Source organism: Astyanax mexicanus, chromosome 1 (assembly GCF_023375975.1).
Source record: "Astyanax mexicanus isolate ESR-SI-001 chromosome 1, AstMex3_surface, whole genome shotgun sequence".
NCBI lineage: Eukaryota > Metazoa > Chordata > Actinopteri > Characiformes > Acestrorhamphidae > Astyanax > Astyanax mexicanus.
The window spans coordinates 41,538,241-41,563,835 of NC_064408.1; the positions used below are offsets into that span (position 1 = coordinate 41,538,241).

Genomic DNA, 25,595 nt, shown 5'->3' on the forward strand with positions numbered 1-25,595 from the left:
TTCAGTTCACCAGGGGAAATAAACAGCAAGATGACATATTTAGGTAAGATCATTGATGTTAGGGGGGCTTGAGGCATAGTAGTACAAAGGATTAGAAGCTCAAAGAGTAAAACAACTGTTTTATTCAGGAACGGCTTATAATTAACAGGACTTTCAGATTTGCTAATTAGCTAAACTGGAGATAAACAAAAACTAACCTTTTACTCCTGTCCACGGTGGAGAATACAGTACAACAAAACTGTTAAAATGTACAATATGAAAAAAGAATGTACTTACTTATTTACCACACTTATGTTGATGTTTTAAAAGTTCACCAGAGCAGAAATGACATGAGCAGAAGAACACACTGTTCAGGCACACACTCAAATCCCCTGAAACAGGCAAGAAACCCTGCTAGAACAGCAAATAAGCTGGCTAAAGGCCGCCCAAGCAGAAAGTTCCCTTTTCAAAACCTAGGCGTGTGCAGCCTGAGCTAATGAACCCGTTTTCACAGTGGTCTGGTTTCACTCGTGTTAGCCGTGTTGCCCAGCAGTTAGCAGAGCACCATCTAAATTAGTCATGTGAGGAGAGACAAGGTTGTTATGACGTGCTGAAAAACAGATGCAAATAATGTACATCTGTTCTGAATGATCACAGCTGAAACAAAATAGCACTGCAAAAAATGGTGAAAGCACCTTAAATTACAATAGAGGAGATGTGAAATTGTGATAATGTCATTCAGTCAAATTAAACAAATTAAGACTCAATTAAACTTGCAAAAATATTGTAATCAAATTTAAAAATAATCCATATTGTGATAGTAGTATTTTGTCTTCACAAAAGTCTTTCCTATATTTGTTTTGATACTTATTGTAAAGCTTTAAGGGTATTTAAGAGCATAATTATTTCTACTTGCAGTTTACATGCACTAATTATTACACAAATTAACTGTTATTATCAACTTTTACTCCACAGTTTTTTATTAAATAGCATTATTTTTGTTATGTTGTTTATTTTAGTCCTAGTTTTTGTTTCCATTGAATGTTTAACATTGTTACATTTATACAAAACAATTTAAAGCACTGTCCTCTCTTGTCAATAGAGCTTCAGCTAGTATTTTATTAGCATCACATGATGGATATCTGTCTGTGTTGTGTGGCCTCTGACTCCCTCTGCTGCTCATTCTACAACATTAATTCCACCCAGGTTTAAAAACACAACAGTTGAGCTGGCTCTTTCCTGTACTTCATTTTAAAATCAATATTTTCCAAACAGTTCATGTCCTCCAAACCCTTAGTTTTCGTTATTTGTCTAGTTTTTACGTCTATTTTCCAGCATGCAGAGTTTGGGTTGATTACTGTTACTGATCTGGAATTATTAAGTGGAGTAGAGAGAAAACAGGCAGCTTTTCCAAGTGTCCTGTAGGAGATTTCAAAGCCCTTGAATTTTCAGAATGTAAATAAGTTATTTTACTGCAGAAAAAAAGCATTTTGTACCACCTACACCTGTAGCCTGTATACGGGACAAGGCATTTTAAAGGTTAAATAATCTTTTTTACGCAATAGTATGTTCATATTTGTCAGTGTTTTGTCATACAACCAGGTTTTTTATTTAATGCAAAAAATAATTAGAAAAATCAGGATATTATTTTTTACTTTTTGTCTACTCCTACTTGAGACTTTTGAGCAACTTTATTTATGAAATTATTTTCTACATTGTTAGATATTTGTACTTCATCTTGTGTAAATCAATGTTCAAAAGAAGGAACATTGCCCATTAAAACTGTAGTTCTAAAATCTACAAAGGTGCTTTCACTTGCAAAGCTGTACATTTTTGCAGTGCGTTCACCAGCTGATTCAGAGAGCAACAAATAAAACAAACATCAGACAGACTGGGATGGATTAAAACAAAAATATAAAAAATAAATAAAAATAAACAAATCTGAAAAAAGAGACAAAAGAAGCTGGTCATCAGGCAGAAGCTCCGGACACCACGTTCTTACCTCTCCTTTAATCATCATCCTCGGCCAGTTCAGTCTCCTTGTGCACTACCACACGGGTGACAGACATGTCGGGGTGCTGCTCTTTGGCTTCCTTTATGGCCTGGGCCAAGGCCTGACCAGCGTCAGGGTCAAACAAGCACAAACAAACAAAACAACAAACAAAAACAAACACAAAGAAAGGAAAAAATAAAAAAGAACCGTGTTAAAGAAAAATGAGGGACAAACGAAAACGAAAAGCAACTAAAATCAACTAATAGCAACTAAATAATGAATGAACACAAGATGACTGGGGGAACACATTTACACACACACAACTAACTAACACACTACACATACACTCTAGAGTGAGTTCTCTCATGGTTGGCACAGTTATAGTACAGAAACCAATGCCAAAGCCATAAGGATTACAGAAACACACACGCACACACACATACACAATCAGTGGTACTGAAACATGCCTTCAGTACAATCCACCAATGCTGAAACAAATGATTACATCAAGAACACAAGAAAATTAAGACTCTGTCTGAACATCAACCTGAAATAAAGACTGATCTTCATTTGTCTTCATTTGGACAACAAATTGTTACTATTAATATATTTATATATATATATATATATATATACATATATATATATTATAATAGTTATAATTATATGTAAATATAATATTGTACAATTATATTATTATTACATTATATGTAATATTTTATCAGTGTAATTTAGAACTATAGCCACATAAGAAAAATGAAAAGAAATGTATTCACTGTACTGTTACAATATATTTAGTTAAAAAAGTTAATAAATTGTGGCATTAAAAAACAGTTAACAGATTTTTCAGTTGTTGCTTGTTGCAGCTACATAAAAAAGAAAAAAAATTGAGCACATATTTGTGTGTATAGATTTTATGCAGTATCTGCCCACAGCATCTGTAAATCATACAAGATTTGACTGAGGCTCTTTACAAATCCCACAGGGAGGAATGAATGCCCCTAAGGCCCCAGCGCTTGCTGTGTGTGTGAATGTGTGTGTGTGTGTGGCTGACACAGATTTGTCCAGGAGTGTGAAGACTCACTGTGCTCAGCATCATCTATATAAACACCTCCAGCTACATTTCATATTTCTGAAAGGTCATGACCGAAATAGCAAACCACCTCCAGCCTGCAGATCCAAAAATCAAGCCCACCAGTCAAGCTTCTGTAACTGTGGACTCTGTAGAGGCTTTCATACCTTTGCTAGACATGCTAAAGAAAAACACCTTTAGAAAGATGCTGTTTTAAAATGATGTAATCAGTCTGTATATTGGCATTTAAAACTAAAACTACTAATTAAATGCAAATGTCTTTCAATGACGGTTTAAAAATAAAATGTTGAAAAATACATTTGCATTGCATTCTGTATGGGCTGGTCACTTCTGTGTTTTTACTGACTTTCTTTAGAAGCTAAGAAGGTTTTGTTTCTTCTCCTGTAAGCCTTAACCCATAAAAGCCCAGACCCATGTTCTAATATTGATACCAAAATAAATTCAGCAAGAAATTTATTCATGTTTGTTATTTAATGTGGACACATGACTGTAAATATATTTTTTATTAAAATCCTAATGTATTTTGTAACTTGTAACTAAATCAGGTCAAAACTAGTTCTATGAAATGTAAAACATTTTAATGGTTAAATGGTTGGAACAGAGCTGTATTAACAAACAAACAACAAAAACAAACTTTTAAAAAGTTTAAAAGCTAGTTTTATCTCCAGCTCTAACTCAGCACTCCGTTATTCTGTAAATAAGGTCATTTGAGCGAACACAGATTCACTATCTGCCCTGTGATGCTCTTGTTGTTCAAAATGTTCAGTATATGTCAAGGCTTAGGAACTTTGTGAGATAAACGGACGTGCTGTAAAGACTTTGAAACATCTTTTAAAAAGTCGGTGACACACACATCACCAGGGGCTCTTTTGGGTTAAGACTAAAGACTGAAATTTAGTCTTAGCAGTGGAAAAAATTGAGATCAAGTTTAAATAATGATAAGGTTGAGGTGCCCTCTAATTTGACAGTGCTGTTCTCAGCAGGTGGCACTGCAGAAAGAAAAAACACCCCCAGCAGTTTGCAGGTAAACCTCAGAAACGTAATCAGCCACTCACCTGGTCGTGATCGATGTCCGAGTCGCCAGTAATGACAATGCGCTTTTCAATTCGAGTTTCCGACAGCCCGCCTTTTAGTGTCTGACAAATAAAACAGGACAAAACAAAACATGTAAAAACCTGTCAGCAAGATATGAAGCTCCAGAAAAAATAAGAGCACTTAAAAATGAGTTTCTTTGATTTTACCAAATTGAAAACCTCTGGAATATAATCAAGAGGAAGATGGATGATCACAAGCCATCAAACCAAACTGAACTGCTTGAATTTTTGAAGTTATCCAAAAGCAGTGTGTAAGACTGGTGGAGGAGAACATGCTAAGATGCATAAAAACTGTAATTAAAAACCAGGGTTATTCCATCAAATATTGATTTCTGAACTCTTAAAACTTTATGAATATGACTTGTTTTCTTTGCATTATTTGAGGTCTGAAAGCTTCTTTTGTTATTACAGCAATTTCTCACTTTCTGTAAATAAATACTCTAAATGACAATATTTATATTTGGAATTTGAGAGAAATGTTGTCTGTAGTTTATAGAATTAAACAACAATGTTCATTTTACTCAAATATGTACCTATAAATAGCAAAATCAGAGAAACTGATTCAGAAAATGAAGTGATCTCTTAATTTTTTTCCAAAGCTGTATAACCACATAAACCTGTACAGGGTTCACTCTCTGATAATTACACACTACAGGTTCATCAGCAGATGAACACAGTGAACGGTGAAGTGTTACCTTGGTAATGTGAGTAGTTGTAGTCGTACACAGTGACTCTGAGGTGATGGTCTGGGCGGTCATTAGAACGCCTGGCTCTCCATCTCCAGTACCGTCCAACTGTCAATCAATCAATCAAATAAAAAAAACTATCAATAAATAAATAAAATAAAACAACCTCAACATAGAAAAAATATTTAAATAGACAAAGTACATAGAAAAAACTAAACCCAGTCTCAGACTAAACCACAGACACTAAACCTAGCCTCAAACTCAGACTAAATGCAGAGACTAAACTCAGTGTTGGATTGAAGCATGGAAACCAAAAGAAGTTTAAAATAAATTAAATTAAATTAACCTATACTAAATACAAAAACTAAACATAGTCAGGGACTAAAGTACCGAGACTAACCCTAGCCTCAAACTAAAAGCACTGAGATTATACCCAGTCTTAGACTAAATTACAGAGACCAAAGTCTTTGACCAATGTACAGGAACTAAAAGAAGTCTCAGACTATTGCACATGTCTCAGTATGAACAGAGTCTCAGATTAGAATACAGAAACATGATCACAAAACTGAAGAGTACATTTCATAGTTGGGTTGGATCAAGGTGGGATCACTCCCGCACCATAAATGAAATGGTGTAAAAACACCCTTAGCCTAGAGCACAAATACTAATATACATCTCAGACTAAGGTACAGAGACTAAATCCCGGCTTAAACTAAAGCACACAGAAGAAAACCCAGTCTGTTAACTGATTACGGAAGAGAATACAGTCTCAGACCAAATTAAAGGGATTTAACAGTCACAGATTAACATTTAGAGAATAATTCAGATAATTTTATAATAATCTGGAGAATCTTAGACTAAAGCACAAAGACTAAAATGAGTCTGAGATTAAAGTATGGAAAGTAAATCCAGTCTCAGAATTGATTGATTGAAAATAAATCCAGACTGAGACTAAATTAAAGTTATGAACTAAAATAAGAAAACAAAATCTAGTCTCTGAGTACCGTATTTTTTACACTATAAGGCACAAAAATCGTCAGTGCACCTTATGTATGAATCCTACCAGTCAGGTTGTTTCAGTTTAGTTCTCCAGCACTGGGGCTGGAGTAGCATTAGCCGCTCAGCTTTTGTATTTCAGAAGTGAGTGTTATCGACCTGTAGTTTGTTGCTATCCCTGGCTAGCACTGCTGGAACAGCATTAGCATTAGCCGCTAAGAGCTAGTGCTTAGCTGCTAATGCTAAAGCTTTAGAGCTGGAGAAATTTGTGAATCTAAGCTTGCTGTAAATAAACTGAAGTGCTTTACTCACCTAAACAATTTTAAAGAAATCTGTGTAGGTTTTTTATCCAGCGCTTGTTTGACTTAGAAAGGATGTGTTTTTTTTGTTTTAGTTATAGTTTTGTTTACTTTGTTCACTAGCTTAGCTTTACTTAACTTAGTCAACTTCCTCACCACCACCCACTGGCGAGATCTGCTGAATTATAAGGAAAACATGGCAACATCTTCTGTTCCTTACTAGTGTTGCATAATACGCCTTATAATCCAGTGCGGCTTATGTATGAAAATAGACCAGAAAATAGATGTTTATTGATAGTGCGCCTTATAGTGCGAAAAATACGGTACTTTACAGAAAATAATTAGATTAGTTGAGGGTGTAAGTGGTGCCAGTACCTGGGCTGCTTCGTAAGTGATGGTCTTAGTTTCTGTGTGAACGATCGGAACCTCCTTGGTGGCGATTTCGGTTTTCTGAGCTGCAAACGTGTCTGAAATGGTCACCATCTCAGTCTTCACCACCGGGGGCTACAGGAGAGGGGCAGGGGGTCAGTAACTCAGCAATACACACACATACAACGCAAACACACAAGCATGCAGGATGGCAATCACGGCAAACACTCCGCGCGGCAATCAGAGGGATCATGCTTTGGGAAACAAATCAAAACCAAAACCCAGCAGCTACAAGCTAGAGATCTTTGGTCAGATCATGCAAAACAATAAATAACATGCAAACTAGAAGAGCAAGCTTATATACAAGCAAACAAAGAACTGACAATAAAGCAAATTAGCTTTCTCAAATGCTAAACTTTGGTATCGTCAGGCTGAAAAAATGTAAACAAATACACATATAAACTGTAACAGATTTCGATCTTTGGTAGACAGGGTTTAAATTACATGGATTAAACTGCAGTTTTGGTTTCTGTGCTGGTTTAGTTGTTTTTTTGGTTGAATGGCTATGAAACAATATAACACACACTAATATACACACACAGTGTGTGCTTGGAGGATGATGGTGCCTCCTCTTAACCAGTGATGGCTAAGAGGCTAAACACTCATCCCCCAATAGCTTAGTGAACACACACTTCTAGACCAACATGCACTAAGCAGAACACCAACACACACACAGACACACTGCTCACAAACAACCACAACACACACATGCACCGGCTTTGCCATGCAGCGGCCCAGGCTAACTCCCCTAGTGCTTTTCACAACACTGTGACGACGTGTGTTGGTGTGTGTGTGTGTGTGTAGGTGAGTTTTAATAGCAGTCAAAAGTTTGAGCTTTTGAAATGAGGGTCTTCAGCTTTAACTTAGCACTGTACTGTAAAATCTGTGTTAGTACCTAAAAATTAGACAGTCTGGTGTGATTATCCAGAAGGACTGAAGAACATGCACATATAAACATCTCATGAAGCTTCTCATAAAGATACTTGAGAGAACAGCAAGAGAGTGAAGCTGAATTTTTTTTTTTTTTTTTTTTTAAATACTATCAAAGATTTTTAGTCTTCTTATATGGAGCAGCTAATTTATTGTTTAAACTTTTTAAAAATGTTATTTTTTTCCACATTCTATATATTTACTGATGTAGAACGGCTTTTCCCCTTTTGGGCCTTTATTGTTAAAAATTAAAAGCAGAGTAAAAAAAGAATAACCAAACTTTTGACTGCACTGAAAAATGATCTTTTAGCAAGTGAAATCATCTTAAATCTAGTTCAAATATTTGAGAGTATAAGCTGACATAACTTTAAATGTTAATTATTTATTTGCCACTGAATCAATACACTTCTAGTGAAAAATATACCATGTACATGTTTAAGTCTCAAAAAGACAAAGATTAGATTAAATATATGTTTAAGATGACTTCAAATGTTAACAGTTTATTTAAGAATGGTGTGTGTGTGTGTGTGTGTGGTATGTTTATAGGGATGAATGAGATGAAATATTGCATCAAAATGAAAACAGCGGAGTCATGAAATGATATGAATGATAAAATTACACAAACGTTCAGCAAATACACAAATAAACTGAACACGAATAAGACGGAATACTGACAATGTATTTGTGTTAAATGATTGACTGGTTTTAGTCATGTATTTGTTATGTATTTCTGTGAATTTCAATGTGTTTTACTGGATAAACACATTTCTCATATTAGTGTGTGTTAGTAAGTTGTATCCACTTTTATTTTTTTAGCATATGTATGTATAAAGTGTGTTTTATTGACTTATTGAAATCACATTTATAGGTCTTTGTGTGCGATTATTCTGCTTTACTCTACGACTCGCTATGTATTGTATTTTCTAAAGACGAGGGCCGCCCTTTCGTAAACGTAGCGGCGAGAATGAGATAGAAAGATTTCTATCTCTGAGCTCCTTGGAAGGACGGGCAACAGCATTGGCGGCGGCAGAGTGATGAAGGGATGGTGGAGGAGGAAGAGAAAAGGAGGAGGAAGAGGAGGAGAGGAGACGATTGATAGTTGTTGTTTTTTTTTTTGTTTGTTTTTTTTTTTCAGCCAGATTTACCTCCGAGCAACAGATCACCTGTGGCACACGCTCTGTTTCTGCGTGAGATGCGTCGCCGTTGACAACACAAGGCTCTAGCTCCTCCTCTTCTTCGGCAACTGCGCCCAGAGAGGTCAGGGCTTCTTCGCCGTCCTGGACGTGGTGGCCATTGGGTGCATCCTCTGGAGCCACCACTGTTTCTTCTCCAGGTGTTTTCTCATCTTCTTCTTTCTGTTGATTGACAACCGCCTCCACTTTGTCAGTTGTTTCAGGCTCCGCATCTTGCTGTGGCTCTGCATTAGTGGGCGGAGCTTTCTGGCTCTGCTCTTGCTCCTCTTCTGGCTCTTCTTGGATGTGGTGGGCGGAGTCCGAGGGGCTCTGCGGGTGAAACTCTGCCTCCTCTTCACTCTCGCTGTCCGAGGAAGCGCTCTTCTCCTCCTCTTCTTTCACCTCCGGCACTTCCTCTGTTGCTGAAGACGCGACAGTGACCGACACCTCAGGGGCGGAGCTCTTGGGCTTGGCTGCTTTGACCACTTCCTCAATAACAACGGTTTCTTCCACGACCTCTATGACCTCGGGCTGACCGTTAATCTCGGAATTCAGTTTGTCCTCCGCGCTCTACAAAACGGGACAGCAAAAACAATAAACAAAGAGACAGACAAGCAAACAAATAAACACACAAACAAACAAAAGGGATGGAGAGAAAAACACAAATAAATGTAACCAATGATCACAAGCAAAACATTAACTAAAATAAAAACACACTACGAACTGTATGGAAGGTACAAAAAAAATACACAATCAACAGGCAAACAAGCAAACACACATGACTGAAAATAGCAGATGCTCAATGAATATGAAGACGTGGATGATCGAGAGAGATGGAGAGACTGAAAATGGAGAAAGAGAGACAGAGAGAGAGAGAGAGAGAGAGACACAGCATGTAGATGGTCGAGCTCAAGGCATCTGCAATGGAATGGGAATGAGTAGAAGAGTGTGTTTGTGTGTGTTAGTTGTGGAGTTAGGTGTATGATGGTGTGTTAGGCTGTTGTTCTTTGATATTCGGCTGATAGATTGACCACCTGGTCGATGTTCCTGCTCTCAGCAGATGAGACGGTCCCGAGGTGGACGTTGCCTTTCTGTGGGAAATAAAAGGTAACCAATAGCAACGGTCACTCACACACTTTTTTCTGAGAGTTAATCTACGTCACAGCATGGCGGGAAGCCGGGGTTAAACCAGAGAAAAGGAGAAAAAAAAAAAAAAAAAAAAAAAAAAAAAGCAATGGCTGCCATTCTTTCTGACGTATACACACACAGCAACGGAGAAGAGAAAGCAATCCCATACACTCTTAAAGCTGACAAACACACACAAAAAGCAATAATGATGAGGATGACTCTCAAACCAAATACTACAAGCTCATATCCAGTCTGACTACTCTTTAACGGCTTTCTGCAGACCTAAAGAAGACGAACACTGTTTTAGCTAGCACGGTAGCAGGTTTCTACACATCATACAGGGTCAGAAACCATATTCCCTTCTCTAATAGGCAGGGTATTATCCTTTAACAACTTGTTAGCTACTTTAGCATCACAGCTAAACAAGCTAACTTTGAGACAAAAAAAGAAGAAGCTGCAGAAAATACACAAATTATTAACTATCACATTAAAACACAAAGCCCTAAAAAGTCCTCCACAGCTTTGATTCATGAGCTTGTACTTGAACTAATTAGCTTCACTTTCATGATTTTACACACGCAACACTGCTTTGTCCAGATACCACATAAATCTCATGACTAAATAAAGAGGAGACTTTCAAAGGAGAGACGCAGATAGCCCTAAAACATGAATAATTGACAGCAGAACCACAGAAACTATAAATCAATATACATAGTTAATATAGAACAACGTCACCATTAAACTGCATATGATCAATACAAAACATTACATGATTAACATAGAACTACAGTGTTCCCATAAAACTGTATGTGGTCAATATAGAACCACCATAAGACCATAAACCAAAAACAAAAAAAATTATCAATGTAGGCCTGCCATACCACCATTAATCAATGTAATTTAAACATAACAACTGTTTTTAATCAATAATTAAAAAAATAATACATTGAATTATACTGTCATATTACAGGGGAGTAAAAAACAATCTGCTAAATTCTGAAAAGCCAGATCTGGACATGAACTTGGTTTATTTAGCAGATTTATTTAGGCAACATAAACAAGCAGCATAAGTCACTGGGCTGAGAGAGAGAGAAAGAAAAAGAGAGAGTGCGATAAAGAGACAGAAGTGTGTGGCAGGGATAGAGAGTAAGAAAGAGTGTGTGATCGAGAGAGTGAGAGAGTGTGTGATCGAGAGAGTGAGAAAGTATGTGTGTAAGAAAATGAGAGAGAGAACGAGTGAGTAGGAAAGCAGGAGAGGGTCTAGTTTTATTGTTTTTTTGCAGAGCACCTCAGAGGATGCAGTGACAGCGCTCTCTGCTGGAGCAGCAGCGGTACTGTAGGAAGCAGCCAGGCCAGTGAAACGGGCTTTACTCAAAAACAGAGAGGTTAACTCCTCTTCTAAACTCTACACACACACACAGCACAGGGAGAGGAGGAGGAGTCAGAGGAGAGAAAAGAGGGGAGAGAGGGAGACGAACAAACAAAAACAGAAAGAGAAAAAGGAGAAGTGCTCCTATCAGACAGAGTAAACACACAGCTGAACTACCAGCATAGAATACACATGCAGAGATACAGCAGCTGTAATATTTAGCCCTTAGAATTCAGCACTAATTAATTCATTTTCATTAATTTCATTCCACCCCACATCAGTGCGTGAGAAGAAAAGAAGATTTTATTGTAATCTGAGCATCATGTTTGTAATTTAATTTTAACAGCAGCAATATGACTGTAATAAATAGACTTCTAAGGGTTAAACAGCAAACACTATACAAACAGAATACACCTGAATATAAGAGAGAAAAAGAGAGAGTAAGAAACAGAGAAATAAGAAAAAAAGTCAAAGAGAAGAAATACAAAACGATTGATTGACAGAAAGAGTGAAAGGAAATGAATAATACAAAATAAAAGAAAAATAAAGTAGAAAATAGAAGTAGAAAAAAAAGAAAACAAATGTAAGAATGTGTGAGAAGAGAGAATGTAATGTTAAAAACAAATAAATAGGGAGAGAAAGAGAGATGTAAGTGGGAGAAAACGTGAGAAACAGAATGTGTGAGTGAGTGAGAGTTAGTGAGTAAGAGTGAGTGAGAAACAGAAAAAGAAAACAAGCAAGAAAAATAAATAGTATGAGAGAGAAAGAGGGAGTGATTTAGGGGAAAATGGAAAATTGTGGGTGAGAAACAGTAAAGAGAATAAGAAAAAGAGCAAGAGAGAGAGAGTGAGAGTGAGTGAGAGAGAATCACAAATAAGCAGCTGCCTTTAAAACCATGTGAAGCACCAGGAATGAGTGAAAGGGTGCATCAGAATGGAAATGTGAATAGTGTGACCTTGTCAGCAAATTAAAAACCACACACAACACACACACACTTCCATATGGCAGGCAGCCAATCAGAGTTTGATTGGAAACTGGAGCTAAAAAACTGAAAAGAAACCATATATTACACAAACAGAGTGAGTTTGGGTCACACCAACATCTGAAAAGAACAAAAGAGAGTGAATAAAATGAAACGAGGAGAAGAAAGACTGCAAACTGCAGCTCCTTTCAGCACAGAGTGAGAAAAAAGCCTCACACACACAAACATACACAGTCAATCACACGTAAAAATACATAAACCAAACACAAAACAAAACTAAACAAATAAGTACGTTCATAAACACAACAAATGATTAAATAATATTAATTTCTGAATATATTCAGTGAAACAAAGGAGAATACAGAAAGAAAAGAAACAGGGGCAACAAACTGTACAGAAAAATAGAACAGAAAATACAGCAAAGCTCTAAGGAATTAAAGAGCCAATCAGAGCAGGAGGAATCAGTGAGCTGAAAGTCTGTCAGAATCAGGCTTTACATGTTCATATATGTTAAATATACACATAAAAATAGAAAAAGAAAGAAAGAAAGAAAAGAAATAAACAGTCAGAAGAAAACAGCTAGTGACACAGTGCCCCCTAGCTGAAGCTTAACGACAGTGCCTCAAAGATGCCCAGCAGATGAGCAGCTTTGACAATCAGAATGCAGTCATGTGACAGTGGGGATTATGGGTAGTGTTTTAAAATCCTCTCAGGGTGAGTTGGACTGCTGTAATGAACCGGTGATGTGTTTGGGTTACATATTATTCTATTGTGATCATTGGTCATAATAAAATGAGAACACAGTTACTTTACTAATTATAGCATATTACTAATCATTTATACATTTCATAATTTTAACAAAGAATTTATTCAAAATGATAACAGTGCTAGCACAATTTTCCTTTTGACAGTATAGTTCTATCAATCTTTCAATCACACAGTTGTATAATATTTGTGCCCATACAGTGCAGCTCTACCAGAACTACATACATTAATTTAATGATTTAAAGGAGAAGTTCAGTGTAAAGTGGATTTGGGTTGATGATAACAAATACATGTTGATTATATCCCACCTCTGTTTGCCCATAGCATTTTGAAATACAGCACTTTTATGCTCCCAACGGGCATACAATGCTAGTGATAGTGATAGATAGAGTTGCCCATGCAAAGCAAAAAAAAAAAAAAAAAAAATATATATATATATATATATATATATATATATATATATATATATATATATATATATATATATTATTATTATTATTATTTTTACACCATTAACAAGCTCAAAGAAGCGCCACACTTCACAGGTAGATTTCTGAAGACTTTGAAAGCGCACAGATAGTTTATTAAAAAAAAAACACTGTTTGTGCTGTTTATATAACAGTACCTTCAGATTCCTTCAGTTCTCAAGGCACCACCATCTTAAAATTATGGTCAACTCTATGCCACTATCACTAGCATTGTAAGTCTGTTGGAAGCATCAGCTAAAAGCGTTGTACGCCAAACTGCGGTGGGTGAACAAAGGTGAGCTTTTCCCTTGTTTACTTTTAACGTACTGAAAAGCTTGATAAACTAATGTAGATTACACACGCGCAAATAAATAAATCGCGTTTATAAATAATACTCAAAGTGAAAACAGCCTTTGGTGTTGAAGTCCAGTGTTTGGTAGCGACATTAGCGTAGCATCACCTGTTGTACACTAAAGAAGCACACATCAGATACAAAACATGTCTAGGTGTCGTGCTCATTTATTTATTTATTTATTTTTATTTTTTTTATAAACTGTACCTTTTAAACAGTTAATCATAGTGATCAAGTAAAAGTTAGTATACGGCTCTGGAAATCAGTTCAAATAAAATGTGTAACAGTTGGTTGCCAACATATATGATTTGAATCATTTCTATAACTGATTAGAACTACAGCCTGGTCTTTAAACTTGACGGCTGACAGTGACAGCGTCATAACACCCAATCAGAGAGGAGAACAGCCCATACCACATGCCCCACAGAAAAAACAAGAGAATGACTCAGAAACCAGGAATAAGGGGGGAAAAAATAAGTGCAGCATGCAGGTGGAGCAGCTGACAGAGCCTGCAGCACGCATCCCTGCGCCAAAGCTCTCTCACACACACACTTCAATCTTCATCACTCTCACACACACACACAGCCACACACGTACCCCTTGCGCCTGCAGTCGCAGGCCGGTAGCGGGACTGCCCGTCAGACGCTTTTCCCACTGACTGGGCCGGGGCTCTGGAGCCGCCTCCATAAAACTGCGCTTTAGCTCGCTAATGCTAGCCTGATGCTTCAAAACATCCTCCTGAGTCTTATCCAGATCCTACAGCACCCACAGCACCCAGCGGCAAGGGACAGGAGGAGGGGGGGACAGGAGGGGTGGGGGACCAACATCCAGGACATTAGTATGAAAATACACAGTCAGAGTGCACTGAAAATCCAGACAATGAGGTTTTATACACTTCTGTAATACTTTTTTTTTATTTTATTTTATTTTTTAATTTTCATCACATAGCGCTTGGAGAAAAACGCAACAACTCAGTTCTGATACATTAGCTCACAGATGCTCTGTGATGATCAACATCACCCTAGGAGTGATGCCCATATCCTAAATTATTTTTGTAATAAATTGATTTTGTCCAGCTTTTTTTAACAAATCAAAAAACTGATAAATTATAAACCGGTCATTTGTTATTGTGTCTTAAAGATATAAGACATGCTGTATGTATATAACCTCTGTTCTGATTAGCCACTCTGTACTGGGCCCTTATGGGATCAGAAACATTGTTTATTTATTAATTTTGGGGAAAATGGACCTGGTTAGACTGATGTACTGATTGTGACATCACAAATCAATCTGTTTTGAATTTACAATGTTAATCTAATGTTAAGCTTAGTTTTCATACATATGAAATAAATGTTCTCAAATAGAGGATTGTCTTGAGTTAACACTGGTAAAAAAATGTTACAGTAGCTGTTAAAAAACCTTAATGTCTGGATTTGAAGTGTAAATCATGCGCCAAGTCTCACTGCTGTTCCAACAAACAAACAAATAGTACTGGGGAATGATGCAGGAGCCCAGAATGACCATCCAGCAGCCTGTATACTAGGTTATTGTCTTCATTTTCTATTTGCAGATTCCTCACAAGTTTTTTCACAAATATTGTTTGCCCACTTGCTCCTTAACATGCTCCTTCAATTGCCCTGGATAAGGAGTTACTAATCTACTAAATGGATAAATGTAAACATGTAAAAATCAACTGGAACTCCAAGCACTGACAGCTTTAAAGAAAATAAATTTTGTAGTAATTCGAGTAATTCGGACTTCAATTTTTTTTTACTGGAAAAATCCAGTGTGTGTGTTCATATACTGTCCCCTTAAAAACATAAAACCACATGTGTAGTTACATGACTGTGCCCCTCCATGGAACACAAAACTGAGGAGAACTCAAACACAGTGGCAACTAAACAAATTGAGCAGTTAATATAATAATTTATAAATCGAGAGCCAGGTAACATGTTCTTTGATATTTGGGATCATATCATCCAGTTCAAAATGTGTTTTTTTGTTGCTTGCTCTAAGCTTGAAGGAGTTAACAATGGCATAAAGCAGACTTATTCTATTAGTTAGGGTAAACACAAATGCAAACAATATTAAAACAGAAAAACAGTGTTTTAAGCATTTGTTGATGAGGAATATATTGTTGTAATGCTTGAAGGAGCCCTTTTCCACATTTTTTTAATTTATTTTATGAATAAATTTTTTTGTTTCCATTTTTAAAACTTATTTTAGTGGCTGTAGTCGTCATTACTGCGTCAGTGCTGAGAATCCCAGAGGAGCGAGAGCCAGAACTGTTCTGGATGTTTTGGAGCTGCAGAAGTGAGAACGCCGGGGGGGTTCCGGAAATTTGAAGAACTATAAATAGTTTTTGGAGCAAGTGGGTAGACAGGCGCCATGGCAACAGGTAAATCTGTAAGGTCCAGCCTCCAATTAAAGCTTAAAATCGGACCCCTCGGCCAAGCTGTGGCGACACGCCGTCCAATTATTCTCCTTCAGTCGTTCCTCAGAACACAGCCAATTAAACAGCAGCGAGAGAGCAGTGAGACCCGGCTTACAGGTTCTGTTGTTTCTCAGTGCAGTGCCACAGCACTCCTGAGCATGAGACACACACAAACATATATATACACACACCAGCTAGAGAGCAGCTACAGGGCCTGGACACACACTGATGTATGTGAATGTAGTAAACTCGTGAAAATTGCATTCTTTTATTTCTGCTTAGTTCAGAACCTTAAATCAGTTCACAATCACAAAATATAAATCTGCTCTAATGCAGCTTCAAGGCCTGAACACACCAAGCTGACGGCTGATCTTTGGTGCAGTCTGTCTTGCGTTGCTGGCATTAATCAGATGCTGTCAGTGCTCTGTCATTCTACTGAGCATGTAACATCAATAGTTAACGGAGAGAGCGCTCTGATTGGCTGTTTAGTATAGCTAATTAATGCATGAATAAAAATCTTCTTATATAAGAGAAGACCAACAAAAGGGCCTTCCAGTGTAGAGGAATAGGTAACATTATACTAAACAACTACTTATTCAAAGTACTGAACAGCCTGCACCACGGCTACTGATCACTGAATGTCTGGTGTTCTACTAAGTAAAGAATAGCTACCATTATTGCTACTGAGTGCTGATTGGTTGACATTACTGGTAATGAGTAGCTATAATTCTTTCCACTAAGTGCTGATCATGTGAAATTACTGCTAAGCATCGAAAAGCTGGCATTACTGCTACTAAATGCTGAATGGCTAGCATTACTAGCATTGGTGCTAGTGAAAATTCGGCACTGCTAATGCTGAGTATGAGTGCTGAATGGTTAGCATTACTAGCATTAGTACTAGTGAAAATTCAGCACTGCTAATGCTAAGTATGACTGCTAAATGGTTAGCATTAATGCTACTAAATGCTGAATGGCTAGCATTACTAGCATTAGTGCTAATGAAAATTCGGCACTGCTAATGCTGAGTAAGAGTGCTGAATGGTTAGCATTACTGCTTCTAAGTGCTCAATGGCTAGCATCACTAGCATTAGTGCTATTTAGTGCTAAACTGCTGGCATTACTGCTACCGAGTGCTGAATGGTTGGTATTACTGCTACTGACTGCTGCTTATCTGACATCACTGCTCCTAAATGGCTAACACTACCATTATTTTGTGCTGATTGGCTAGTGAGCTAAGCAGCTCATTGGCTAAGCATAAGCAAAGTTGTTTACATACACTTATGCCATAAATATACTCAAGACAGTATAGTAAGCATGACAGCACTTTACATGAAGGTTACAAATAACCTACAAAAAGCCTAAATGACAACTGATATAAATCTATATAAACATTTTAATGACTTTCTTCAAATACTTGTGAAGGTAGAATGGCATCAGAATTTAGTAAAGGCAAACAAACAAGTTTTAGGACTGACAGCAGTTAGGATAAGTCTTTATAAGTGTTTATTTAGGTACCATAATCAGCTCGGTGTCTAAAGGCCTGTAGAGCATCTCTGAACATCTCTATAACATTTCAGACATCATCATGCTTTTAAACATCACTAATATTTCTAGGGACCATGCCTGAAGTAGACAGCTCACTAGCTTTAGCATGTGCGTATGTGTGTGTGCGTTTCATTCTGAGTAGAATTAACTCTGGGTCAGTAATGTTAAGTTTCCAAACCAAACACACGTGATCACAATTCAAATTGCCCTCAGCAAAAAAGAAGCAGGAAACCCTGTTTGGTTAAGGAAACAATATTAGTTGGAAAACAATAAAAGACAACTTTTGATTTAAACAAAAAACAAACAATAGTTGAATCAAAGTTCATGTCAATGTGTTTCCAACCACACAAGCATGCACCCACTGCAGCATGCAGAACACACAGCCTAAAGAGAATGAGAGTGAAGGGCAGCCAGAGAGGAGAGCCAGAACACAGGTCCCAAATTCATTCAGATTTTCTCTCATGTTCATTTGTTATTTTGGGTTCTGTTGAAATACCCCCGATAGTGGGGTGATACGAACCTCCAGCATTAGATTGCTATGTCTCACATATATATTCTCTCCCTGCACTCTCAGCTTGCTCTGCGGAATCAAAAACAAAACCCAGACAAGAAAATAATGACAATGAAAAAGAAAGAAAGAAAAAAAAACAGCCAAATGCAAACCAGGAGTGAACAAAATCAAACCCAAACACAATTGGATACCTGTTCAAACCTCCATTTACAGACAAAATGCATATGCAGAACTCTATATAAGGCTTCACGTATCATTAGAGAACCGCATAGCATCTGACTTGTTGGAATTTTTCACTAATTGGTGTAAAGGGTCATTCAGGATGGGACTTGGTGTAAAACAGTGCAATGCAGAAACTTTCAGACTTTTTTATACAGCTCTGGAAAAAATTAAGAGACCACTTCAGTTTCTGAAAACAATGTTGTTTTATTCTATAAACTACGGACAACATTTTTCCCAAATTTCAAATAATAATATTGCCATTTAAATAATTTATTTGCAGAAATCATTATTTGGTGGAATAACCCTGTTTTTTAATAACAGTTTTAATGCATTTTAGCATGTTTCCTCCACCAGTCTTACACACTGCTTTTGGACAACTTTATACCACTCCTAGTGGAAAATGGAAAAATTCAAGCAGTTTAGCCTGGTTTAATGGCTTGGGATCCTGTTGATTATAATCCAGAGTTTTTCAATTTGGTAAAATCAAAGAAACTCATCAATTTTAAGTGGTCTCTTATTTTTTCCAGAGCTATATATAAATGCCTATTTTTTACATAGAGATTTATTTACTATCCAAACCCAACAGTCCTAAGTATGAAAACTGGGACAGATTCGTTCACGTTACACAAAGATACAGGTCACTTACATTAGTGAATGTGAACAGTCAAGAAATGTTGAAATGGCAAAAAATCGGGTTTGAGCAATCTGGCTTGTAATGTGAACGTAGCCTTAGACAGCATGTTCATAATCATTCGGTGTAATAACTGTCTGTGAAGCATCTTCTGGAGGCATTTCTCTGCAAATCTCTTAATCCATTCATCACAACTTAACAATTCTGACTTCAGTTTATTTAGAATAGAGTGTTTCACGTTTCACACCAAATCCACAGTAAATGACTTAGTTTACATCTTTACATCCATTTAATTAGGCAGATAATGGGAAGCTTGTGAAACTTCAGACACTAAACATGTTAGTTGGGGTACGGGAACATGGGTGAGAGGGGGTCTTTTAATTTGACAACCAGCAAAATCAGTACTGATTACAGTAAGAATGAGCAAACTGGAGTTAGTGAAGGTTTGGACAGGTTCTTCCTCATTTTTTTGGTCAAAATGGAGCACAGCACAAAAACCAACAATTCTCTGAAGAAATAAGCAAAGTATAAACAAAAAAAAAATATGATAGACATAAAATAAATAAATATCCAAGAAACCAAGACCACAGCACACAGCACCAGGATCAAATCAAAAGTCTGAACTGATTAAAACAGTGCAGATTCATGATCCTCACTGATTTTCACCAAACACAAAATACACCAATCATATCAAACTGAAGAGAACTACATGATTTATTAAACCATCTAACAATCAGCATGTTCATTAACCTTAGTTTCAGAGGAATCAGCTCCGTCTGTTCCGGTCTGTTAGCACGATTGGAGGAAAAAGGCAAGAGTTAGTTGGAAAAACACAGCCTGCGACTCATTTGGAAACTGTTATTTTTTTTTCTATTTTCTCTTTTTTCTGTATTTGTAAAACTAGGAGAGGTGCATGCTGGGAAGGTATGCAGACCTCAAACGGTAGCTCTGCTGGGACTGCGCCGGCTACCGCGCCCTTGCCAGGCTCCGCCTCTTCCTCCACCTGTGGACTCTGATTGGTGGAATGATGGACGAATCATTGAGGGGGGGAAAGAAAAGGATGAAATGGATGATGGGAAGGCCTGATTGTCCAATAAGAACAGGTATGAGAGGCCCTGAGCTCAGGGATTGGCTAATCAGAGCGTGGAGGGGGCGGGACAAGGTCATATGCATGCTGGTTGGTCAATGCAAGTGGATCCCCTCTCATACAGCTGAAAAAATCCAAAAGTACCTGGAGGAAAGTGTGCTATAGACTGGTCCACCTGAATATACAGTTGGTCATTGTTGAGTACTGACTGGCTATGGTGGTTAACTGAATAATGATGGGAATACAGAAGGACTAGCATTGCACTGAATGGAGATGCAAGATCAAATAAAACGATTTATTATTTAAAAAAAAAAAAGCCATTTTAAACGATGTAATGTATGATAATTAGGTTCTACTTTTGTTCCACAACACTTGTGTACACTTGTGTATACGTCCACGATGGTGGGATCGCTCTGGTTTCTAAGCTCACTAACAGTGTGAATGAGGCGAGAAGGGAACAGGCTATAAATAGACTCCCTAAGGAATGCTGGGAAAATGGATTTTTAAAAATAGGAGAGAGTCTGACCCCAGGCTGAGCTGGAGAGCGAGAGAAAGCGAGCACAGAATATCTGGTGGAGAGAGGATAGAGGCAGTGGGAGAGAGGGAAAATAAGAGCGGTACAGTGTGCATAGCAGGGATAGCAGTGAGGGAGGAGAGTGCACGGGTATACTCTCACACACACACGTACACACGTGTGCAGTGCTTAATTTGTAAATCAATTTGCTGGAGCTCTCAGACAAGGCCAGAGGGTGCCTGAGACCAGAGAACAGCATGCTTTTTACGTCACAGTCCTACGCTAAATATAGCATTCTCATGAACTCTCAGTGGGATGCAAAGCGTTCTTTTTGAAGGCATGATCTGAAAAAATCAGGGTATCAGGGTCCGATTTAGGTCTATTTGAAAAAGGATCAGTGACGGCTTTGTTAAACATCTGTTTAGCCAGCCACTGCACTTTATTTACAGCCATTAAAAATATGTGACAGTAGCACAATTAGCCTCTTGAGTGTAATTTTACAAACTTCCATTGTCAAAAATTAGCCCCCCAAAAACTTAAAAATAATAATTATAATTGTCTTGGGTTTATGAACTATTCAAACACACAAGTAAAATAATCAAAATTTAAGGCAATAAATCTAATATATTTCTCTGATGAGATTTCTTGTCATTGTAAGTGTAAGATTATATTGCTTATTTTAGGAATAATGATAGTCAGTCTTACCTAGAATTTCCACCTTATTTTAAGTCTTTTTAAGTAACTCAAAATAAGCAGAAGAAGTCAGAGTTTAAGCTATTCTGATTCTTGTGTTCACATTTTTGCATGATTAATTTGCTTATATTTTGAGATCGCTTATGTTAAGAAATCTTACTAAGAAAAATGAACTTAGCCCATTGGCTGATTTATTTGCTTAAGATTTTTTGCAGTGTATAATATGGATTAGGCTTGGTTTTAAGTATGGATGTTTGCAAAAGGATACAAAACCACAACGCCAGCATTATAAGTATTACTACTACCCTTTCCTCCACTTTTATTCTTCACCTTTAATATTATTGGATGTTCCATTAATATTAATATTGGCCTATTCAGTTAACATTTAGCCAACTTATTGTCTCAGATTGTAAAGAAATCATGAGACTGAAATATGAACAGAAAATATGTACAATGGCAGTGTTACAAAAGTTCTGCACACATATTGTTAAATCATTAAGACTGAGTTAAGTTGTAGAGATGTGGGTATACGAAGTAATCAAAATTACTTCAAATGGACATCACACATTTTTGTGCTTTATTTAAGTCAAAACCCTTTAATGTGCTTGAATTCAGTGACTTGATCCATATTTGGTATCAGAGCTATGTAAAGTTTTTAGCAATGAAAAAACGAAGTTCAAGCAGGAGTTAGCTCCTACGTAAAATGCTGGAAATCTTAAAAACAAGGAACCTAAAGCTACACTGTAATCATTTGACAGTATTGGAATACAGATCATAATGGCTCAAAGTCTGAGAAGCTCCGGCACAAATTAAGCGCTACACACAGGTAAGGCGGGTGGGGGTAAACATCTGGTTCGGTTTTAAGCAGCAGGGTCACACGTCTCCTCCTGAGAGGTGGCTTCCACTGTAACCTCTGCAGGCCAAAAGCGGGTGTGGGTTTTGGGCTCTAGGTAACACAGTGACACAGCCAGTGGCAGCGCCAGGGCCAGCGAGAGCACCACTGAGTGGCAGGCGGAGAGGAAAACAGCAAAGATGAGAAGGAAAGATGGGAGCAGGGAGGGCGAGGAGAGGGGCAGGTAGCGCTGCATTCGCTCTGGCAAAAGGGCGGTGCACTCCTCCGGCAGACAGGGCAGACTGATGTAACCGTCTTCATCCAGCAGGGTGGGCAGCCGCAGACCCTTAAGCAAGGCCAGGAGGGTGGAGCCTACTCTGGGAAACGCTCTGGAGGAGCATGAGGTAGGGTAGAGGTCAGTTGGGTCGGAAATAGTGCCCCCTGGTGGAGCGGAGGATGCTGTGGATGTGCCATCGACGGCAAAATTGGCGTAGTCGGCAGGGATTTCGGGATTTCCAGGGTTTGAGGGGTTCCCAGTGCTGCCAAGGTCGCCGGCCACCCAGGCAGAGGGGTCAGAGGAGTCAAACGGAATGTCAGGATCGTCCTCAGAGATGTCGGACAAGATGTCCAGTTCGGAGATGGTGTCCAAAGTCGGGGGGAGCGAGGAGAGGGAAGACGACGAAGGAGAAAACGGAAACATGAAGAGAGACTGGAGGTGTATAAGGAGTGATTGACAACCCGCATTTGGCCATGCAAGGGGTAAACAAACGGAAGCACAGATGAGAAACAGAAAGGGGGGAGGGAGTGAAAAAACATGTGCATGACATAAAGAAAAAATAACAGCACAGGAAAAACAAAAGAGTGTTCAGGAAAAAGAGAAAAGGAGAGAGAAACACAACATTAGTCAAGTGAGACAGTGTAAGGTCAAAAGGTTGCAGTGCAGCAGAGGGTTGTGGAGGGGAGTGAACAGTTCAGGGTAGGAGAGGAACATTAAGGAAAGAGTGAGGGTTTGAGAAAAGCTTGTTTGTTTGTGTGAACTCTAGTTTAAAAAAAATATTTAAAAGAAAAAATGACAAATTCTAGCATCAAGGCCTTAGAGGCCCAAGGTTAAAGAACAGCACGGCTCTGTCCAGCAGAACATCCAGACTACAGCCCAGCCTCGATAAGAACTTATCGCTATATAACTATATAAGAACATAAGACGCAGGTCTGTTAACATTCCTCACTTTTCCAGACAGCATTTTAACTTAAGCCAGGCTTAATCCTTAAGTGTCTCAGATATCACCTGAGACAACGTCATAGAATCGTTTCTGATAGTTTGACTGAAATAAGTGGAGAAACTGTTTAAAATTAGTGTCTGTAGGTAGAAGAAATTATTTTTAATGACATGAATTTTATGGGAAGCTAAGCTGCCACTAAGTTGCCGTTTATTCTATTTAGGAGTGTGTTAAGCCGATATTCAATATTAAAATAAGTCTGATACTCTCTTTCTCATAACTTTTGCACTGCAGAAGTAAATTTGCGATAGCAAGTTTTAAATGTAAAAGCACTATTGAGGGAAATATATGACTAGAATTACACTACTGGGGTAGATTTACGACGCAAACTACACCATTTTGAACATTTATGATTAAAATTGCACCGCTAAGGCAGCTAGCTAAATGTAACTTCAGCCAAATATTTTATTTTGTTTGGCTTCTGCCAAAATTTTAGCTGTTTGTTCCTAATAATCACCTTGTTTGTTTTGAAAACTTCCCCTGACAGTGACTGATGCTAATCTCCAACTTCCACTGACTGCAACTGGTCCAAATCATCACCTTGTGGGATGGAAGAACCACTTTACCACTACCTTGTTTGTCTGAGATGACAGTCCTAGTTACAATGTCATATTGTACTTGTAAAGCTCGAAGAACCTCTCTGTGTATATAACTAGTAAAAGTGAATGAAAACATTAATGTCTGTAGACTTCCAAAGGGTAAGCAACAACAGTAAGTGTCAGAGCCGTATAAATGAGCTGCATTCATTTGACAGATGAACTGGTGACTTGGGCCGTATAAATAATATCTCCAGGATGGTAAGAGGCTGAAGCTGTCTTTAAGTCTCTGTGAAAGGCCTCTGTTTGGTACATCGAGGGTCAGAAGAGAATGACTAGGCGGACTGGTCACTCACAATAGGTCTGAATGCAGCCCTTTGAAAAAGATGTGAAGGTCGCGTCTGAGTCAGAGACGGCGGATACAGAGCAGGCTGGAACAGACTGGACATCAGGGGCATTATATGAGTCAAGTCTGACTACACAGAGCTGCTTTCAGCAGCAGGGCAGATACAAGTTGATTTTAGTACGAGAGGGACATACACAATAGTTTCAGTTCTTGTAAACAAGAGGAAATCTGTGAAATCCTTCACAGATTAAAACAACAAGCAATTATACAATTAAAACAAAAACAATAGAACCTTTTACTCCAAGAGCCTGTTTTAAGCTCCATAACACATTAGATCATAGGAGACATTGTGGTTATTATGGTTTTCTAAAATTGCACCAGCATATACATCAGAATTAGGAACAATAATTAAATTATAATAATTAAGAAAAAAAAGAATGACCTATTCTAGGCCTGGGGGATGCATATTTAAATGATTTAAATATGCATAAATCACAAGTTTTATTCCAATAACAGCATTATATTAATAATTCACTAATTCCAATAATACAACAAATAAACTGAATAACATCATAATCAATAACACAATCATAAAGAACATCAATAATTCCCATAGTTTTTTTTTCTCAATAACATTATCATTTATCCCAATATCATTCATAATATCAATGTTTTACCAATAAATCATTATAATTGCAATGTATTATGAAAATCAATCATCGTAATCCTAAAGTACTATGAGAATGAATAATCATAATCGCAATGTATTATGAGAATCAATCATCATAATCAATATTCTTTCCAATAAATCATCATAATCCCAATATTCATTCCAATAAATAATCATAATTCCAATATAATTTCAATATATCATCATAATCCCAATGTATTATCAGAATCAATGACCATAATCCCAATATGCATTCCAATATCATCATAATCCCCATGTATTATGCTAATAAATCATCATAATCGCAAAGTTTAATTACAATAAAATTATCAATAGTTCCAGTTACATTTTATCCATGATAGCAAGGGTTATGTATAAACTCAATATTTTAACCAATTTAACTGTAGAGAAAAGTAAATCAATCACACATAATCCAATCATTAAAAAAGGATACTTTTAGATTCCTGATCACAATAAATAGATTTTTTGTTCAAATCAGCAATAACTGTTTAAAGGGTTAAGTAATAATACACGTACACACTTTTCTTTTCTTCCTCCTTTTT

General features: G+C 37.5%; 1 protein-coding gene across 23 annotated transcripts in view; it reads right to left on the minus strand.

Annotated features, from left to right (window-relative positions):
• epb41l2 (erythrocyte membrane protein band 4.1 like 2) overlaps window positions 1–25,595 on the minus strand; it is a 135,762-nt gene that overhangs the window by 5,753 nt on the left and 104,414 nt on the right. For 3 of the 23 annotated variants that reach the window (XM_049478882.1, XM_049478873.1, XM_049478874.1), the window contains exons 14-24: window positions 20,012–20,089; window positions 19,828–19,863; window positions 18,234–18,293; window positions 14,332–14,490; window positions 11,088–11,204; window positions 9,706–9,762; window positions 8,645–9,241; window positions 6,516–6,644; window positions 4,855–4,953; window positions 4,121–4,201; window positions 1,982–2,093 (exon numbers count right to left, since the gene is read on the minus strand). In XM_049478882.1, coding sequence (XP_049334839.1) covers window positions 1,989–2,093; window positions 4,121–4,201; window positions 4,855–4,953; window positions 6,516–6,644; window positions 8,645–9,241; window positions 9,706–9,762; window positions 11,088–11,204; window positions 14,332–14,490; window positions 18,234–18,293; window positions 19,828–19,863; window positions 20,012–20,089 — 1,518 coding nt within the window. In that variant the 3' untranslated portion in view covers window positions 1,982–1,988. The remainder of the gene's footprint in view (window positions 1–1,981; window positions 2,094–4,120; window positions 4,202–4,854; window positions 4,954–6,515; window positions 6,645–8,644; window positions 9,242–9,705; window positions 9,763–11,087; window positions 11,205–14,331; window positions 14,491–18,233; window positions 18,294–19,827; window positions 19,864–20,011; window positions 20,090–25,595) is intronic. The other 20 variants (XM_049478890.1, XM_049478893.1, XM_049478895.1 and 17 more) reach the window with 20 other exon arrangements.